Source organism: Ctenopharyngodon idella, chromosome 11 (genome assembly GCF_019924925.1).
Source record: "Ctenopharyngodon idella isolate HZGC_01 chromosome 11, HZGC01, whole genome shotgun sequence".
Classification (NCBI taxonomy): domain Eukaryota; kingdom Metazoa; phylum Chordata; class Actinopteri; order Cypriniformes; family Xenocyprididae; genus Ctenopharyngodon; species Ctenopharyngodon idella.
In genome coordinates this window covers 8,725,605-8,746,699 of record NC_067230.1, presented here as the reverse complement: position 1 = coordinate 8,746,699, position 21,095 = coordinate 8,725,605, and the positions used below count along the sequence as shown (strand labels likewise).

The 21,095-nt window shown below is 36.7% G+C and overlaps 1 protein-coding gene across 2 annotated transcripts in view; it reads right to left on the bottom strand.

The window, feature by feature from the left end:
• Nucleotides 1-9,443: 9,443 nt before the first annotated feature.
• mdfi (MyoD family inhibitor) overlaps nt 9,444-21,095 on the bottom strand; it is a 34,041-nt gene continuing 22,389 nt past the window's right edge. For both annotated transcript variants that reach the window (XM_051913477.1, XM_051913475.1), the window contains exons 4-5: nt 10,820-11,095; nt 9,444-10,708 (exon numbers count right to left, since the gene is read on the bottom strand). In XM_051913477.1, the coding sequence (XP_051769437.1) occupies nt 10,455-10,708; nt 10,820-11,095 (530 nt within the window). In that variant the 3' untranslated portion in view covers nt 9,444-10,454. The remainder of the gene's footprint in view (nt 10,709-10,819; nt 11,096-21,095) is intronic.

Here is a 21,095-nt window from a genome sequence, read left to right as displayed (position 1 = left end):
AAAGTTGACTGGAAGGAAGAAATTGGGTAGGCAAAGGTGCACAAGCAACAGGGATGACCGCAAGCTTGACAATACTGTCAAGTAAAGCCGATTCAAACACTTGGGAGAGCTTCACAATGAGTAGAATGAAGCCGGAGTCAGCACATCAAGAGTCACCACACTCAGACATCTTCAGGAAAAGGACTACCAAGCCACTTCTGAACCAGAGACAATGTCAGAAGCATCTTACCTGGGCTAAGGAGAAAAAGAACTGGACAGTGAACAGTGGTCGAAAGTCTTCTTTTCAGATAAAAGTAAATTTTGCATTTCATGTTGAAATCATGGTCCCAGAGTCTGAAGGAAGACTGGAGAGGCACAGAATCCAAGCTGCTTGAAGTCTAGTATGAAGTTTCTGAAGTCAATAATGATTTGGGGGGGGCGTGACGTCTGCTGGTGTTGGTCCATTGTGTTTTATCAAGTGCAAAGTCAATGCAGCCATCTTCCAGGAGATTTTGAAGCACTTTATGCTTCCATCTGCTGACAAGCTTTATGGAGATGCTGATTTCCTTTTCCAGCAGGACTTTAGCACCTGCCCACAGTGCAAAAACCACTTCCAAGTGGTTTGCTGACCATGATATTACTGTGCTTTATTGGCCAGCCAATATGCCTGACCTGAATCTATGGGATATTTTCAAGAGAAAGATGAGAAACAGTCGATCCAACAATATACAGATGATCTGAAGGCTCAATAGTGCCTCAGCAGTGCCACTGGCTGATCACTTCCATGCCACACTTCACTGATGCAGTAATTTGTGCTAGGAGCAAGTCATTTGCTGTAATACGTCCTGCCGATCAAGTATTGAGTGCACAAAAGAACATACTTTAAAGAACTTTAACTTTTCTGTTTTGCAAATCCATTTTTTGATTGATTTTAGGAAATATTCTAATATTTTGAAATACTGGATTTTGGACTTTCATGAGCTTTACGCTCTAATCATCAAAATTTAAAAAAAAAACTTTTGAAATGTTTTACTTTACATGTAGGGAATCTAGAATATATGAAAGTTTCATTTTTAAAAATAATTTATAATAAAAAAATGAACTTTTTGATGATATTCTAATTATATGACCAGCACCTGTATAATAATTATTTTATAATTATAATTGTTTTAATTAAAATAAAACTTTAAAACAAAATTTAGACGGTTATTTTGAAGGTGTTTGTATGAGAAACGTCTAAAGGTGCATTAGTGATCAGACAGAGCATCACTGTGAGATTGAGATAAACAGAAATGTTAAAAGTATATTATACAAATTATATTATAAAATGATTATTATTTTTAAATTCTATTTTAGTTAAATATTCAGAGAGTTATCGTCAAGGTGTTTGTATGAGAAGCGTCTAAAGTTGCATTAGTGAACAGAGCATCAGTGAACTCATAAGTACTGTTCCTTACGCTCATCTCATTGTTGCATTATCTCTAATATTCACTGTATGTATGGCAGGTTCATTATTAAAGCCACTTACAGTAATCTCATCCATCTTTTAATTTTTTCCCCGCTTCTTAATTTTTTCCCCTTCTCTCTCTCTTTCTTGAGACTGGTTTTTGATTAAATAAAAAGCCGAAGGGATGGATATGGCTGTTAATTGCATGGGGCTGATGTGAGAGCTGAATCAACACAGAGGAGAGGTCATTAAACCCAGCCGGTCCCCTCCACTCCGTTTGTCTGACTGCACTCCCCCCATCTGTTGTGCAAATTCTGCCTTTAATTTAACTTTGCAGTGTTGGGTTGCTCCAGTCCACCGGAAATAATCTTCCCCCTTCATCTTCAAACCACTGTTATCCCCCCTGCTCTTATTGTGCAGTCACGTAGCCCCATTGTCCAACTACCAAACTTCAATTAAAAGAGGACGAATATATCTGGGCATTCATCAACTGATTCATTATTCTGCAATCCGTCTCCCATCATGGTTATTTGGATAGGTTGATTAATCTTTCTGTCATGCATCTATAAAGATATATGATGATTACATATCAAGAAAAAAAAAAAAAGAAAAAAACCATCATCAAGGCATCACCAGAGTTTCATAAAGATTGGTTTTCCACTCTAAAACAATCATTTCAATCTGGAGAATGTAATTCAGAGGGTGAGACTCACATAAAACTCCATCTTATTATCATCTTTGATTACATTTAAGTGTTTGTGCGGTTCCTGTTGGCATTGTCAGAGAAAAATGTGTTGGATTGACCACACGAAGACTGTCGGACGATCTCGTATTTCTGCTGACGGTGAAGCCTCAGCTGCAGAAGCAGCCGCATTGTTTGCTGGGTCTAAAGGGAAGCATTGTGCTCAACATGTGTTTCTAATGAAGGCATCAGTGCAGCGCAGGACTGCTGTGCCGCACCGCAAAACTTCAGAAACAAACTGAGAGTGACAGAACCATGAAGGGAGGGAGAAAAAGAGCAAAAGAAGCATGTTGCAAAAGCTTATGATTTCCTTAGGCAAATTCCTTCATATTCATCGCTTTATGACATTGCAGAACTCGTCTTTTTGAACACAAGAGCATCTCTTGTTCTCTCTGCCGAGGTCATTAGAGAGGAAGTTGAGCTTTGAATGAGAACTTTTCAGATCTGATTTCATTTCTGAAGTAGTGCTATGTTTCCTTATAAATAAAGTACTATGCAGGTGCCATGAAATTCATTTATTCAAGAATACCATGGTATAGGTCCAAAAAAAAACATTTCGATACATTTCGGTAGGAATTAGATTTGATGTTGTTCATTTTTTAGAAGTGATTTCACTTTCCAAACATCCAGACGTCCACTTAATAGTTTCATCATAAGCCAATTTACCTGTTATTGGAAGTAAATTGAACACAAGAGCAGAAGTGAGTCCATAAGGAGCCATTTCAGTCCGTCATGTTATGTTCAAGCTTCATTGTGCAAGTTAAACAATTCCAGACCGAATCAAATCCATCACCGTCTGCCAGACTGAGGCAGTTTAAAGGAGCCACAATAAAATACACATTTCCTTCTTATTTTAAATCATTTTCTTCTCGTATGTATTTCTTGTAATAAGCTCCATTCTGTGCAAAATAATTCTAAGCACATTTATGCGATATGTGACCCTGGACCACAAAACCAGTCATAAGTCGCACGGGTATATTTGTAGCAACAGCCAACAATACATTGCATGGGTCAAAATTATCGATTTTTCTTTTATGCCAAAAATCATTAGGATATTAAGTAAAGATCATGTTCCATGAAGATATTTTGTAAATTTCCTACCGTAAATAAATCAAAAATTTATTTTTGTGAGTGGATATGCATTGCTAAGGACTTAATTTGGACAACTTTAAAGGCGATTTTCTCAATATTTACATTTTTTTGCACCCTCAGATTCCAGATTTTCAAATAGTTGTATCTCGGCTAAATATTGGAAATAAAATCTCAAAAATTAAAGCTGCAAGCAGCGATGAAAGGGCCCTCGCTCCCGGGGCCACCGCCACCCGGTGGCCTTAGGAAAATAGTAAATAGTGGGTGACATGCATGTAAGCGAGTAAATACAGGAGACATGCGGCAAAGTCATTTCGACATGCCACACTTCCTGCTGCCAACAGGTGGCGCTTTGACTATAACTGAATATTGCCATGTAGATGTCTTTAGGCCAGGACTATTTTCAAACGTGAAGTTTGGAGCAGACCGGACATTGTATGTCCTTCCTGTTTCATGGCGTTAATCACATACATTAGCACTTAGCCAAGTGTTGCGTGATTTAATGTGTTTCTAGTATGTTTGGTATTTCGTGGCATTTTTAAATGTGTTTCTGGGAGTGAATTACAGTGCAAAGCATGCCAACAACAGCTTCCTCTTTCATGGCGAAACATAAGACTTTGTCAGTCCGCCACAGACACGCCCTTCAATGAAAACTAAAGATCTTTACAATTTAACATCGCTAAGGTCTTAAGATTAGACTGACCAAATATGATGTTGATCTGGTTAAATCTCAATGAGGAGTTAATCACAGTGTAAAACATGTAATTTCCTGCCCACAGGTGGTGCTATGACTGTATCTAAATATTGGCATGTAGATGTCTTCAGGCCCGGACTCTTATCAAACATGTGAAGTTTGGGGCAGATTGGACATTGTATGTCCAAGTTACAACAACTTCCTTTTTGATGGCGAAACATCAAACTTTGTCAGGCCGCCACGGACACGCCCTTCAGCGAAAACTCTAGATCTTCACAATTTAACATCGCAAAGGCCTTTAAATTAGACTGACCAAATATGATGTTTATCAGATAAAATCCTTAGGAGGAGCTTGTTAAAGTACAACATCTGGAAATGATAAAAACTGCAAAAATTTTGCAGAGAAAATTCAAAATATCTCACTTCCTGTTGGGTTTTCAGATTTTGCACTCAGAGATTTTTTTGTAGGTATTGGGCTGTTACATGTGTCTACCAAATTTTTTACCTGTATGTGAAACATAGCACGAAGGGTGCTTAATTGAAATTTTGTAGGTGGCGCTATCGAGCTATTTCGCCACACCTAATTCTGAAACCCATATCAGACGTAAATTTTCACCACTTCTGACACGTGTGCAAAGTTTCATGAGTTTTCGAGCATGTCATGAATATCTCTACATTGGCTGATCTGATTATTGCCTGATTATGGGTGTAATGTGTGCATGTGTAACATAAGAGTAAAAAAAAACTTTTATTATTTAAGAATTAAATTGTGGTTAAAAAATGCATATCCTTTTTAAGAAAATAAACAATTATTGTTTCTAAAATATGATTTATTGTAAACTACCTTTTCTATCATTCCACACAAGTTTTCATTAATAAGTCATCTGATTTATTAATCCTCTTTTCGGGGGAGCAACACATTGTTGTGATTGTGTATTGGTGTTTGTTTGCTGTTGTGTGCAGAATCTCATAAGTGCACTTGAGCTACTGTGTGTGTTTGAGATACAATGATGGCTTGAAGACAAGGCTGTGAGTCGAGTGTGTAAGTGGGAGGACAAGATGCTTCACTGTAGAGCAACTGGCTCTGGTCCCACATATCTGGTGACTCACCAGGCCTCTTCAGCACTGATCCCTCTGCTCTGTGTGTGTGTGTGTGTGTGTGTGTGGGTGGGTTGGTGGTATGTGTGACTGTGGTTCTGCATGTACAGTACATGTGCACGGATCCCACAAAATGATCATAAAACCACCAGCCGTGCTCAACCTTTGGTATTAGTGAAATCCAAACAGAGAGATGTGCTCCATTGAGAGCCGGCCTCATTAAAGAAAACCGAAAGAACCTGACCAATATATTATATTACGCTCTGAATATACCCACTCTCTCCGCAAAACATTTATACTCTCTCAGATATACATTTGCAGTTGGTTTGATTAGTGAGGCCGGATACATTAAGTATAACTAATCATTCCTCTATCTGATCCGGTTTGGTTTGGATGAGCAGAGTGAAAAATAAGGAGACCTTTGTTTCACAGGCATTAAGTGCTCTAGTGTCCTCTAAACACTAACACTGGGAACTAGGATGATTGCATGATTAACCGAAATAAAACTGGCTTAGCGCAATTATCAAATTGCGCAGTCTGTGATTTAATTAAATAAATATATACGCTGCGTGTTTCAGAGTAAAGAACACTGTGTTCAACAGCTCATGATCCATTGTTTTCAATGTCTCAGAGAAACCAACCATCTTCCAAACTTGTCATGAGAAGCGCTTAAACTGGCTGTTGTCAATAAAAGAGAAGCTTTAGTTTAAGGGCTTGCTGAAGTTTTTCCGACAAAATAAAAGCTTGATGGTTTAACATTTGGAAATGAATTAAGACCTATATATAATTATTCTTAAAGGGATAGTTCACCCAAAAATGAAAATTATACTGACCCTCAAGCCATTCTTGGTGTATATGACTCTCTTCTTTCAGAGATATATTCCAAGCTCTATAATGGTTGTTAACAGGGGCGGGGTGTGATTTTGAAGCCAAAAATATTGCATCCATCCTTCATAAAAATAATCCATATGGCTCCAGGGGGTTAATAAAGGCCTTCTGAAGTGAAGCGATGGGATTTTGTGAGAAAAATATACATTTAAAACTTTATTATCTATAATAACTAGCTTCCGGCAGACGGCCATACACATCGATTTGCGGCGAAAGAGTAACCTCTGACTAGACGCATGACGTAATGACAAACGCAAAAGCTCAGAGGATAGAGCAAAACAAAACACCGATCACGAATTAGAAGTCTAAAATGAGAATTAAAGAGAAATGTCGGAGGATTTCGATATAAGAGAAGAGGACATTGAGTTTGTTGCCCAGCCCTATTTGTTTGAACCGCGAGAGGCGTCTAAGCTTACGATACTCTTACATCCTACGTTTAAAATCTGGATATTGTTTTTACAAAAAACCATCGCTTTGCTTCAGAAGGCCTTTATTAACCCCCTCTAGCTGTACGGACATTTATATTGGATATTATATTTATGATGGATGGATGCATTTTTTTGGGCTTCAAAATCACGCCCCCTGTTCACTGCCATTATAAAGCTTGGAAGAGCAAGGATATTTTTAAATATATCTCCAATTGTGTTTGACTGAAAGAAGATAATTATATACACACCTACTGTAGGATGGCTTGAGGGTCAGTAAATCATAGGATAATTCAAATTTTTGGGTGAACTATCCCTTTAAATACTCTTATTATACACTGAAATATTACAATAGAAATATTTTTAAAAATATATTTAGTAGTAGTAGTAGTAGTAATAATAATATTAATACTAATAATTATTACTATTATTATTATTATTATTATTATATAGTCTTTGATATATATATATAAACATTACTATTTTTAATGTTTTTAAACAAAGTGTCTTATGCTCATTAAGGCTGCATTTATTTCATAATAAATACAGAAAAAAAAATAATATTGTGAAATATTATTACAATTTAAAATTATCGTTTTCTATTTTAATATACTTTAAAATATAATTTATTTCTGTGATCAAAGCTGAATTTTCAGCATCATTACTCCAGTCTTCAGTGTCACATGATCCTTCAGAAATCATTCTAATATTATGATTTGATACTAATGTTATTATCATTGTTGAAAACGGTTGTGTTGCTTAATATTTTTTTAAAAGGGTAAAAAGAACAACATTTATTCAAAATATAAATCTTTTCTAACAATATAAATCTTTACTATCACTTTTTATCAATTTAACACATCCGTGCTGAATAAAAGTATTAAGTAAAAAAGAAAGAAAATAATTACTGACCCCAAACTTTTGAAAGGTAGTGTATATTGTTACAAAAGATTTCTATTTTAAATAAATGCTGATATTTTTTAACTTTTTATTCATCAAAGAATCCTGAAAATGTATCACAGGTTATAAAATAATATTAAGCAGCACAACTGTTTCCAACATTGATAATAAATCAGCATATTACAATAATTTCTGAAGGATCATGTGACACTGAAGACTGGAGTAATGATGCTGACAATTCAGCTAATATTTCACAATATTATTGTTTTTACTGTATTTATTATGAAATAAATTCAGCCTTAATGAGCATAAGAGACTTTGTTCAAAAACATTAAAAATATTAATGTTTCCAAACTTTTGACTGGTAGTGTATATTCACAAAATTTTAGGCCAAATTGTGCAGCTCTAAATCCCAATCACATTTTTAAGCGCAGTTGCAGATTTTATGAATCCCCACTCTGAACACTTCATCACAACTTTTTGAAAGTCACCTAGCAGTGTGAACTTGACTACTTTGAAAAAGAATCGAAATATGGCCGCCGTTGCCCTCCGTTGACCCCTGCATTAATAAAACAGACACCATGTCTTCTGTTTGGCATCTTTGTGACTTCTGAAAGAAAAGAGAATCTGAATTTTCTCAGAGCTCGAGGCCAGTGGCTTTTTCACGCCAGGGTTATTAATCTATGATTTTCATCACAGCTGGCGACCCCTTCACCTCCATTATAATGCGCTCTTTGTAATTTCATAGTTAATATTCAATAGCCACTTGTCCTCTGTTGCTGAATTGAGTGAATATCTGGATGGGAGTTGTGTCCTAGTATGAATACACTCATGAGAAAATGAGAAACTGTACAAATGCATTGTATATGAAGACACTGGATTCCCCAAAACAGATGCAGATGTTCAAGAATATGTTTAACCTTTCCCCTCCACTGAATGGCTCCTCTGTTTCATGCAAACATTTAGAGACCAGAGCTGCTCTGACCACCAGGTTAAAACTGTGAACTCCCTATCTATAGATGTGTGTGGTTAAGACTCAACCAGGGATAGAATCTACCACCCACAACCATATTTATAGAACATACACTTGAAAGAGAGAGAAAAACAAGGAGAGAGAGCCAAAGTGAGCAAGAGATGTAACAGAGAAGCTCTTATCACATACTGCACTGTTGCCTCGAACAGACATTCCTCCTCAACGACTTTGGCAGCCTTTTAAGAGCCTATTAAACCGCACTGTTTTCTGTTGCCCAAACCTCACAGAGCTTTCTTGGGCAACAGAAAAGAGGTTGGAAGCGATGTTTGTCCAAGCAACAGTCTTTATCACACAACTTCACATAGCTAATTGCAACATAAGATGAAAATATGAGAACAATGCGTAACAAATGCTAACAAGATGCCAGTATGGATGATGCGATTTGGTTATAAGCAGACTCCGTTTACAGAACTGATGTATTTTTTCCAGCATGAAAGCACCTTAGTGGTTTTTGTAGCATTTTAATTAATATTAAAATAAGATTTAACAAAATGTAAATAATTTTAAGACTTATTGGGGCCCTCCGGTTGCAAACCATTACCTTAGGGTATGTTTACACGACAACGTTGTACTTAAAAATGGAAAAGTTTTTCCTTTGCGTTTTTGAAAAGTTTTGCATGCAGTAGACAACATTGTCAAAACGATCCCCATTCACACGGATCCGCAAAAACGACTTATTATGCATGCCAGTAGTTGGCGATGTTAGAATTTGCTGCTTCCGCTGGTCTTAGTAGTTGTGCAGGAAATCTACTCTTAGCTGGAGGAGCGTTTATAAACTCAGTATCTTGAGCAGCACAAACACAGTTAGTAGTCGGCCATTGTTGTTTTGTTTAAGTACTCGGCATCGACATCACGGTTTTTGTAGTTTACACGGAGACAATAACGGTAATAAAAGAAAACAAAAGATACAACATCAAAAATTACTTTCATCCTGTTCTTTTATTCCATTGTTGTACACTCTTGTCCAGTTAAAAATCCTGCCTACCTCCAGTTTTATTGCAAGCAACAATAGAAACATGTTCTTAAAATGTAAACGATTCAAATCAATGCACTGCTTTTCACCATCTTTCTGTAAGATGATTATGTACTGTTTATGGTATGGATTATGGTGTGTTGATTCTCAAGACTACGTCACGTTCTGCTGTAGATTTCTTTTTTTTTTTTTTTTTTTTGGAAAGGAAAAAATAATACTGCTAATGCATTTACTACATCAAAAAAAAAAAAAAAGGTAGATATGTAAAACTAACATTTAAATTCACACAAAACTGATTTAAATGGAAAGTTTTGGAATTACAAGACAGATATTTCACATTTGGAAAAAAAAAAAAAAAAAAAAAAATGGAGCAATTCACAACGGTTTACAGTATAATATTCCAGTATGCAAGAAGACTGATTGATGAAGTGAAAATGCTAGAAAGAGTGAGGATAAAAACATCACAGGACCAAATGTAGAGACTGTCAGGATTCTCTTCACGTTTATATACAATCTATGATACAACTATAATATCGCACCATATATTAAATACACACATCTTTCTCCCACTCGCATACATCTATGAGTTTCACACTCACAGTTTATGGCTTTTGTAATCCTCAAAGGACTACACCAGTGTACTACAGTAAATGTGCGTACTGAGAGATGATATTTGGGATTACTTTGGATACATCTTCCTTGAGAATTCAACGCTGGAATAGTTTTAGGAGACTGCATTGTTTTCTAAAACACATCTGAGTTGCAATTCAAGCTCTTTATGGTGTGCATTATTGTGGAATTCTTAAACCACTGGATTGTGCATTTATCAAAAGCTTGGCACTAAGACGATTTCAAATAACTAACAAACACTGACATTTGCAGATGTTTTTGGACCTTTCCCAGTGGCCTCAATAAGTCTTTTGGATGAATTTGTATTCAGCATCATGCCAATGTAGACTCAACAAAACATTTTAAGCAGAAATCAGTCCAGAAAGAGTTCATATGTATAAAGACTACCGCCGAATAACACCGCTAGTGTACGACAACTAACCCTGCTCCTAGCAAGACAGTTTAAAAGAAAGCTACTAGACTGTAACTCACACACTCCAGATCATTGATGTCATTCTTAGCTTGTTTCTTCTCAGGTCTCAAAACAGAGAAAGAGGCAGCGCCCCCTATGGGAGTCTCAGGAGGAAAAGCAAAGGCCGCAGCATTCCATGCAGATCTCCAGACAGTCTGCAGACTCGCAGCATGCGTCGATGATGCCGCAGTCCATGTCACAGGGCAGGTCGCAGTCGCCACATTCCTCTGAAGCGCAGCAGCAGCAGAAGCACGAGTCGTCTGATGCGCAGGAGCCACAAGTGGCGCAGTCCAGCACGATGTTGCACAGTGTGAGGAACTCACAGAACAGACAGGCTAGGATGCAGTGGACACAGCAATCTGGACGCAGTAAAGAATGTTAGTCACAACAAAAATCTCACTGGCTAGAGATGCTTATCTGTGTCAGTGAAAGAAATGTGTACAAACAATCACGGATAATGACGGCCTCACCATCCTGAGCCTCTGTGGGGATCTGGGAGCTGTTGGATTTGGAGCTACCTTTGCTCCTCTTGCTGCTCTGACTGTTGATGGATGGGTTCGACTGCAGCTTCTTGGGGTTTTTATGGGCTGAGGATGAAGATGAGGACGACGACGAGACGGCTCGTGAAAAAGTTCCGTTTCTGACCCCGTTGCTGTGTGGCTTGCTGTCTCTCCTCAGCAGCGCTGCCGATTCGGTCGAGCTAGCTAGCGTGGGGTGTATGGGTGTAGACCGTGCCTGAGGTTGATCTGAGAGAGAGAGAGAAAACAAACAAAAAGGTGAGCAGGGTTATAGCTGGGTTTTATATCAGCTTTTCTGCTGCTGTGTAATTATTCTCCTTCTGCTGCCTGAGGATGTGTAGAAGAAAAACAGCAGCTGCATATTTGTGGCCAGTAAACTTAGTTAGCATCTTGTTTCTTATAATGGAATTAGACTTTTCGTGACGTGGACCAATCAACTTCCAAGAGAGGGCCTCGGGCAGATTCTTGTGTAATATACCCAAGTAAGAACTTGACTGTAGAGAATATTTTTTTGTAATTAGCTCTTAATCCTAAATCTAACATATTACCCCTAAGCCATGTCCTAAGACAGCCATTACCCCAGTCTTCAGTGTCACATGATCCTTCAGAAATCATTCTAATGTGCTGATTTTGTGCTCAAGAAACTTTTATTATCATCAATGTTGAAAACAGGTGTGCTGCTTAACATTTTTGTGGAAACTATGATGCTTTATTTTTTTTTTTCAGGATTCTGATGAATATAAAGTTAGAACAGCATTTATTTCTTTTGTGACATTATTGTCTTTACTGTCACTTTTGATAATTTTAATAAAAATTAAATACTGTCCCCAAACTTTTGAATGGTAGTGTATATCTGAATGTTTCTGAATTAGTGATTTTAACAGTTTATGAATTAACAGTGACTTTAACAGTATTTGATATTTAAAATATTAATGTACATAAAATATACATTTAATATTTAAATATCTATTTTATATTTTACTAAAACAGTATTATTATTATTATTACACAATATTATATATTGGTACTTGAGTATATAATTTTTTAAGAAAAAAACGATTCATTGAAGTGAATGATACCAACTCATTTTGAGACTATTTCAGAGACTATTAAAACATCTGTCATACTAATTAGATCACAAAACTAGTCTAATGAGTCTTTAGGAAACTTAATGAGCATATAAAAAGCACATTAAAATCACAATGTTTCTTAATTTTATATCACAAACAAAACCAGTGAATTCAATTTATTTCCCAGTCTTAGTTTTGTCAACAGGTCACTCACAGAAGGAAACAAAGGGCAAGATCGACTGAGATTTACACCAAAGTGGGGTTTGTTTCTGGGAAAGAGCCTTCAGTAGGGACAGGGGTCCTGACGGGAAGAGCGCATGTGTTTACAATATCCGCTTGGTGCTTGCTGGTCTGCAGTAAGCATTGGGTCTAGACTGTTTATATGACTAGACAATGATATGGCTCATGTTTGAGATTCACTTTCTTAGTTACTCTATCATGTTCATCTATAGTTTGTTTACTCATAATGTTTCCTTTCAGTTTTTGGTTGTGTATCATTTCAATCTGATGGCTTTCCCCCCAACCATCTTCAAAGCACCAAGAAGAAAAAGTCCAAAGCAAACAGACAAGCAAACAAACAAAGAAACAGGAATTAATAAACCGAGATCAAGAGACCCGAATGGATTTGCATATCATTGCTTCAGAGTTGCAAGAAGAGTACACAAAGGAACAAATAAACAACATGAGATCACCGCTACGCTTCGTTTCCCACAGAGAGCAAATGACAAGACAACATGCACAAATCAAGCAATGAAGCAGAAGTTGCAGGAAACATTTCTGTGTGCCTTGAAAATGAAAAATAAATAAAACCACAGTTGTCTAGGGGTTCAAATAGTAGAGATTTTAAAACAGGATAGCTTTAATATAACAAAAGCAATAATCAGGTTCTACAGTAAAGAGTCTAAAACCTAAGATGACAAGACTAGCAACCAATTGTCTACTGAAATGAGCTGCTATTTATATTTCAAAGCACGCATAATGTCAAGCATCTAAAACGTGCAAAGTGCACACATCTGGATTCGTGCTGAATGATAGAGGTATGTGAGCCAGAGTTTATTTGTGTAGCGCATCGGTAGTTTAAAATACCATGTTTATAGTTTTTGTAAACATTTTGTTTAATTTACCGGTATATTAAATTATTTCTAAATGTAATAAATAAAAACTTGTCTGTGACTGGGTCTGTTTTTTCCTCTTAAAGGAAAATTGGAAAAATGAAAATTATCCCATGATTTACTCACTCTCAAGCCATCCTAGGTGTATATATCTCTGTCTTATTTCAGACAAACACAATCGGAGTCATATTAAAATACCTTTATTATGGTAGTGAAGGCTCAAAAAAGTGCATCCATCCATCATAAAAATAATCCATACAGCTCCAGGGGGTTAATAAAGGCCTTCTGAGGCAAAGCGATGGGTTTTTGTAAGAAAAATATCCATATTTAAAACTTAATAAACTATAACAACTAGCTTCCGGCAGATGACTGTACACATCAATTTATGGCGAAAGAGTAACCCCTGACCTGACGCATGACGCACTGATGAACGCGGAAGAGCAGAGGATAGAGCAAAACAAAACACCGGTCAAAAATTAGAAGACTAAAATTAGATTTTTTAAAGAGAAATAAAGGAAGAGGAGCTTGAGTTTGTAGCCCAGGCCCTATTTGTTTGAACCGCAAGAGGCAACTAAGTTTACGATACTCCTACATCCTGCGTCATGTCAGAGATTACCCTTGTGGCGTAAAACTATTATTATAGTTAATAAAGTTTTAAATATGGATAATTTTCTTACAAAAACTAATCGCTCACTTCAGAAGGCCTTTATTAACCCCCTGGAGCCCCCTGTGGATCACTTTTATGATGGATGGATGCACTTTTTTGGGCTTCAAAATCTCATGCCCCCTTCATTACCATTGTGAAGCCTGGAAGAGCAAGGATATATTTTATATAACTCTAATTGTGTCCGTCTGAAAGCCTTGGATGGCTTGAGGTTGAGTAGCCTAAATCATGGGATAATTTTCATTTTTGGGTGAACTATCCCTTTAATGTCACATCAACCTGATGTGACAGTATAGTCATGTGCAACTTATTTTTCAAAATACTGTATCTGCAAGGTTTCTGACTTCAGCCACTCTCTCTAAATTGAATGTCTCATGAAAGTCAGAAACATTTTTCGAGCCGATTAAAAATAAATGCTTTGTTTCAGGCACAGACACTGATTAAACAAATACTCAATTAAGCTCTTGAATCTGGGCACCGTATGGTGGACAACTGTTTGAAAAGAGAACCGCAATCCACGCAGCCTGCCATTGAAAACAAAAGAGTGCGTACAGCGATACGCCGCGGTGCAGCCAGATCAGGGTAAAGAAAACAAAAGGAGAGGCATATCAGCTAAGTTATGACTAGCGTTATGATTAAAACCTCAGTCCTTTTTTTTTTTTTTTTTTGTGCTGGGTGTGAGGATGAGGCCAAACATTTGGCGTTCTGAAGTTCAGACACCGTCTCCCTGTGAGTTTACAGCCTACAAATGTTCTAGTGTTCCTCCACAAACTGCTTGTGGAGTTGACTTTGGCAAGCGGTCCACAGCACTTCGTATATTTTACTCTCGAGCACCGCAAAAGACTAATTATTCTGGAAGAAAGAAAAACTATGTGAAATGCAGCCTTCAGAGCCAAAGGAAATAAACCCCCAAAACAGAGAAAGGCTAAATGGACCTTTTACGCGAAATGTTTTGTTATATTTTTTCTGTGAATGATGATAGTATTTAATCCCATCCTTTTGCTGCAATAAACATTTTCTTGACCTTAACGCATGTTTCAGGTCATATGAGAAACGACTGAATGGAATATTAAGAAAAAGAAAAAAGAAAAAAAAAGAGCGAGAATTCATAGAAAGAGGTCTGGTGCCCATGCGGAGGCATGTGGACTCTGTGAAGTCCAGGAAAAACATACACAAACACACCTCGTTCTATTCACAGAGTCTGACGCTCGAAGGTCTAGAAGAACTTGCAATCAGCTGCATTAGATAATGGCTGAGCGGACACATGCCCACAGTGTGCTGGTGTTGGAGCCTGGCCGAGCAAATCCACTCTGATTGGATATTTTGCCGTTTCAAACATTACTCCAGATGTTCAGTTTGTTATAAAGAAAAAAAAAAAAAAAAAGATAACTTTATATGTAGTGCATTAAAAGTCAGAGTCTACAAAAATACTAAACGCCAGTTCCTTCTTTCCATCGGGTAAAAATCACCCTGGAGTCCATATGTTCAGTGTTAGATTGGCGGAGTGTTTATAATGAACTTCCACCCGCATTGTTTGCCAAGCTTTAATGTGTATTATTTTGAGTTTGCCAGCTCTTGTTGGAGGATCAGCCCTTCAAAAACAGCTACAGTTCGCCCTGGATTTACATCTGACATTTTGAAGCTGTGATGTGTGATTCTTTGTGATTCTCTCATGAACAAAGACAGAAACCCTGAAATACTTTGTCTACATCACCACCAGCTGCTGTGGTCCGGCATCTACATTATAGATTACCATTCAAATGTTTGGGGTAAAAGTTTTTTTTTTTTTTTTTTTTAAATGAATTAATACTTCTGTTCAGAAAGGATGCATTAAACTGATCAAATGTGACAGTAAAGAAATTTATAATGTTACAAAAGATTTACATTTCAAATAAATGCTGTTCTTTTGAACTTTGTTTATCAAAGTATCCTGAAAAGCTACATGTAAAAAATATCAAGCAGAAAACCCGTTTTCAACATTGATAATAAGAATATTAGAATGATTTTTGAAGGATCATGTGACTCAGAAGACTGGATTAATGGCTGATGAAAATTCAGCTTTGCCATCTCAGGAATAAATTACATTTTAAAACAGATTCAAATACAAAACAGTTATTTTAAATTGTAATGATATTTAACAATATTACTGTTTTACTGTATTTTTGATCAAATAACACAGTATTCAATATAACATTTACTAAATATTGTGTAACTATACACAATATAATAACTTCTTAGACAATAACACAATGGCTTTTCAAATCCAGTGAGGGACAAATGAAAACCAAGAAAGATTAAAACTTAAGTCTTGACATACTCTTAAGAAATGGTTTTACAGAAACACATTGTTTTCTCTTGTGACTCATCCAAACTCACAATTAAAGGGTCTATTTCAAGGTTAAATAGAAGCATTAGTGGCTCTCAGAACAGCACTGTATTGTACACTGCTTGAGTTACACCCACAGTATTTCAAACTTTTTTGACCTAAATAAAAGTGCACACGCGGTTAAAGGGTGTAAACATATTCAAAGACCACTGGGCATTTTTTTTTGGGAAAGCTGGTGGTCAGGAATTGAATCCATAATAACATGGGGCATATTTGTGTTATCCTGTGTTGCAGTTTTTGGATGAGGTATTTGAATCAGGGATGTTACTTTGTTTGTGTGCATTTGTGTTTAGAGCAGTAAACAGGCAGCGTCAGTCGGTCTCCTGGGGATCTGCCAGAAAGACAGAAATTTTTACAGAAGCCAGAAGTTTCTCTGCTGAGAATCAGAGGGCAAAACTACGACAAACTTTGTGCTCTAGCATTCAAAATAAAGTGCATCAACATGCATATGCCTACACACGTGACCTACTCACAAACATTTCAAAGCTTTGATACACTGACACATATGGGTTTACTTACTGAACACACAGACCTAGTCAGGATGATGGAGAATGGATCGTTGTTGCTATAGGTTGTGAGTAAATCGATAATAAAAAAGACAGGCTGCCACCTACCATCAACTTATCATTTACCACATATCTAAAAGTCACATAACACCAGAAAACAAGGACAGAGTGAGTGTTAAGAAGTAAATGTTGGTGTGAAGCTGATGACAAATGACAGGAAGAAATCAAAGGGGAAAAAATTCTTTAGAAGAGGAAGAATGTCTCTCTTGTCCTTAAATAGTCTTCTGCTGCTAAAATAATTGTTTGTTTGTGTATTACACTGCAGTCTGAAACCATATGTGGGTGTGAACACAGTCAAGAGGTGAATCATCCTTAGGTTGCTTATAAAAAAAAATTAAAATATAATATTTTTTTTTACAATAAAATTTACTTTTTATTTTTTATTAAAATACCAATTTATGATATTTAAATACTTATTTAAAATATAACATTTCATATCAATGTATTTTCTATTAATCTACTGCACAAAAGTAATAAACATCCAAGTGTTATTTCTTTCCTAAACCAATTCATCCCAAATCATCCATTTACTGTAGCATATGGACCAACAGCTCTCAGCATCACCTATTCTGTCCTTGTCTAAAATGCACAATTTCGCCCTGAGATGTCAAGTTTCTTTAGGGGTCTAGAATCACTCAGGACCCATATCATCTGAACACAAGCCTCTCTGGGCCCCTGAGACCCCCAGACGTCAGCTGCATTATCACATCTTAGATTCCCTGCCCAGGGCCCCAGGCTTCCCGTAACACCTCATTTAAAGTCCCCCGCTGCCCCAAACAGCTGCGAGTAACACCACCTTCTGTTTTAAGCCCACAGGGTCGCAGAAGCCAGTGAGTCAGCAATTTCTCATTAATACAAAATGAAAACGCAAACACAAGAAATCTTCAAGAAAAAACTATTAAACGCATAAATGATCATCTTTTCTTAGAAATTATGTGTAGGACAGATGGCTTCTCACACCGTTTAGATGGAAATCCCCTACTTTCCAAACAAGGATGTCTTTTGTCAAAGCTGAAAAGAAAAAGAAAACATCCAAATGTGGCAAGGGATAAATGATACGGCTCTTTGAGAAACAGAGCCAGATTTTACAGGGTGGCATCAAAAAAAAAAAACAGCATCTAGTAGGTTCACAAGAGAGAGTAGTAGTAGTCTTTAGTAGTCTTTAATCCTGTTCTGCCTGAGCTCATTTCAATGACAATCTCCAGCGATGAAGACTCTAATCAGAGAATTTTAAAGCTGTAATTTAAGCCAGCATTTCCCCCCTCTTCCTTTAAGACGTTTATTTCCCCTGATGCCGGCCCCTCAGAACTCTGATAATAGATGATGCGATGAGTGAGACACAGGAACTGAGTTTTAAGCTCTGCTGAAGCTGAAAAATTCACTGAAAAAGCCAGAATAGGACAGAGAGAGGTGGGATATGCAATGAGACTATTCTCTGACCAAATTCAATTCTTATCAAGCCATCTCTTCATCTCAGAAGCAGTTTTCCCTGTCTTTACATTATATGGCCTTCCCCAGTCATCATTTTCGTAGTTGGCGTTCTGACAATCAGGAGAGCGGTAAGTTCATGTAATAGATTCAGAGGGAACGCACTGAAAAAATAAATATCTCGAAGTGCTTCTGCTGATGTATGAGGGAGATGAGTGAGTGTATTGTGGGTCTTTAAGTATGTGTATACTCTAAACAAACTAAACACTAGAGTCTAGACTGTCAGTACTGATTACAGTCATTATGTAATTTTATCATACATGGAGAGTTTAAAACCTGACTTCATGGGCAGATGACACTTGCCTTTTTCCTAAAGAAAATTCTTTAAATTCATCCCAGGGCTCAATAATAAGGATGACCCAGTGGTCCAGGGCCAGTGTGAGAGAGTTTCAGGCCAGATGCCTTTCACTTCATTGGTTTTGGAACAAAAGAACACATCTTACGTAGGGTGACCATACGTCCTCTTTTTCCCGGACATGTCCTCTTTTTGGACCTAAAAAAATGTGTCCGGCCTGGATTTCTAAATCTCCCAAAATGTCCAGGATTCGGCTTTTGCTTTCTACAGTCGCTATTCCTTCTCACATGCAAATTTGGATATCGCATAAAACACTTGCAAATAAAGCAGCGTTTCCATCCAGTGAGCCGAAGAGAACAAAATCGTCACTTCCTGATAAACTGGTGCTAAATATCACTAAGAAAAATGGAAGTTGCTGCAGTAGAAGCTGTTGTATCTAATAATTTTCGTATATAATAAATTATTTGTGCCTCAGAGCGCACAGATGAAACACAATAAACGCTGTCATGTTATCTTGCATTCAGATGCAAATGGTGGTTGTGAACGCTTGGGAGGGAATTATACCGAACCACTTTGCTGTGCTGTGCAACGAGATCGGTCGGCTGGTTGGTCCAATAATGCCGTCCCATTGCAAAGTCACATATCTCTTTTTTTTATGTGCATCATTTATTCGGTAGAAGCGTTTCCATCATAGTTCAGGCGTTTATGTTATGCGTCACATAAAAATTTGAGCGCATATGTTTATTTTATGTGCATTTTTAGAATTTATGCGCATCTTGGTATTTCCATGCGATATCCCAAAATGTGTATAAAATAGGTGGATGGAAACATAGCAGGGGCTTCTGTGTACACAATACAACTTTATAGTGTTGTCACGGTACCAAAATTCCAGTAGTCGGTACCAATAACAGTAACATTTTACGGTTCTCAGTACCAATTTCGGTACCACAGGAAAATCTGTTGGAACTATTTTACTATTTTATTTAACTAGCCTATTTTTAAAAACATATTAAATATGATGGTAATCATACATATAAATATTTGGAGCGTGTGTGAGTATGTTTTTGTGTGTGTGTATACACACACACACACACACACACACACACACACACACACCCCTCAATGAAACAAATTTTGAAATATAAAAAAAAAAAAAAAAAAAAATGCTCAAACATCTATTTTGAAACAGACGTGCGCATTTATTTTAGCTATTCCTTCAGTGAAACAATACACTGCAGCCTGTAAAACTATGAAATAAATATCAGTAAATAATGGTAACCTAAATAAGAAAGTTAAGTATTATTCTAAAAAACATTCATTTTTTTATTTCCACACAAAGATATGTCATATAGCCACTCTGCGCTTTGAGAGGGATGTGGGACACGAGCAGGGAAGAGACCATTTCTCTTTAAAAATATCTTCATGTTATCTCCTGATGTTACAAGCAACTGACACTTGTAAAAGGTCTGAAGAGCTAGTTTTATGTTTAGACATTCAGGCTATGTTTGATTTTGCGCTGCCAGAGAAAGCGGAACTAAAAATCACTGGCGTGTGTGAAACACGCTATACAAATAAACTTGACGCGCCTGTCTAATAACAAGCACAAACTATGTTAAATAGAAATTGATGTGCAAGCAAAATGGTTTCTTTCCCCATTTTTTTTTTTTACTTTACCACAGAATGCGAATATAATAGGCCTAATTAAAACCGAACCAAAGGAAGAAATGTTTATAATCCCCTGCGCGAGTGAAGATTTGGAAGACATGGAAGATTTCCATGTTCAGTGGAAAAACGAATGGAATATTGTTAAATTCTCTGCTAATCGGGTGATCAAATCGCGATTCGCAAAACAGAATACAAAGCCGGCAAAGCTTAAATGTATGGACTCACGTACCTCTCTCATTCGGCATGAACCAAAATGTTTCCATGGCTGCGATGTCACATTTAATAGCTAACCTATTAGCCTATTTCTTCTGTAAACAAAGCTTTGTGCTTCACTCGTGTCATATTCATGTAAAGTACTGGTACAGCCCTATCAGTGGGTACCAAATTTACCTGGATACTCGGTACTCCCGGTTCTACAGAAACGCTGGTATCGTCACATTTTCAAAATTTCAGTACCGACTTGGTACCGAAGTACCAGTACTTTTGACAACACTACAACTTTAAACATGTCTTGCAAAGACTTTCATGCCTACTTGTACAATTCTTGTACAATTTCTACAGTCGATCTTCAGGAAAGTATATCAGAGAACACAAGTAGAACTGAAATTATTTTTGACTGACATAGTAGATTTTTTTATGACAACTGATTTTTTATTTAATTTTAGCCTATGGCCATGAAAAGAAACAGTGTCATGTAAAAGGTTTGTTAGTATTGAAAAGTTGAATGGGAAAAAAAGTTGAATGGAAAGAATTATTACTTTATGTATTAAAGTTAAATAACATAGTATTTAAGAGTATTTAATATATACAGGTGCTGGTCATATAATTAGAATATCATCAAAAAGTTGATTTATTTCACTAATTCCATTCAAAAAGTGAAACTTGTATATTATATTCATTCATTACACACAGACTGATATATTTCAAATGTTTATTTCTTTTAATTTTGATGATTATAACTGACAACTAAGGAAAATCCCAA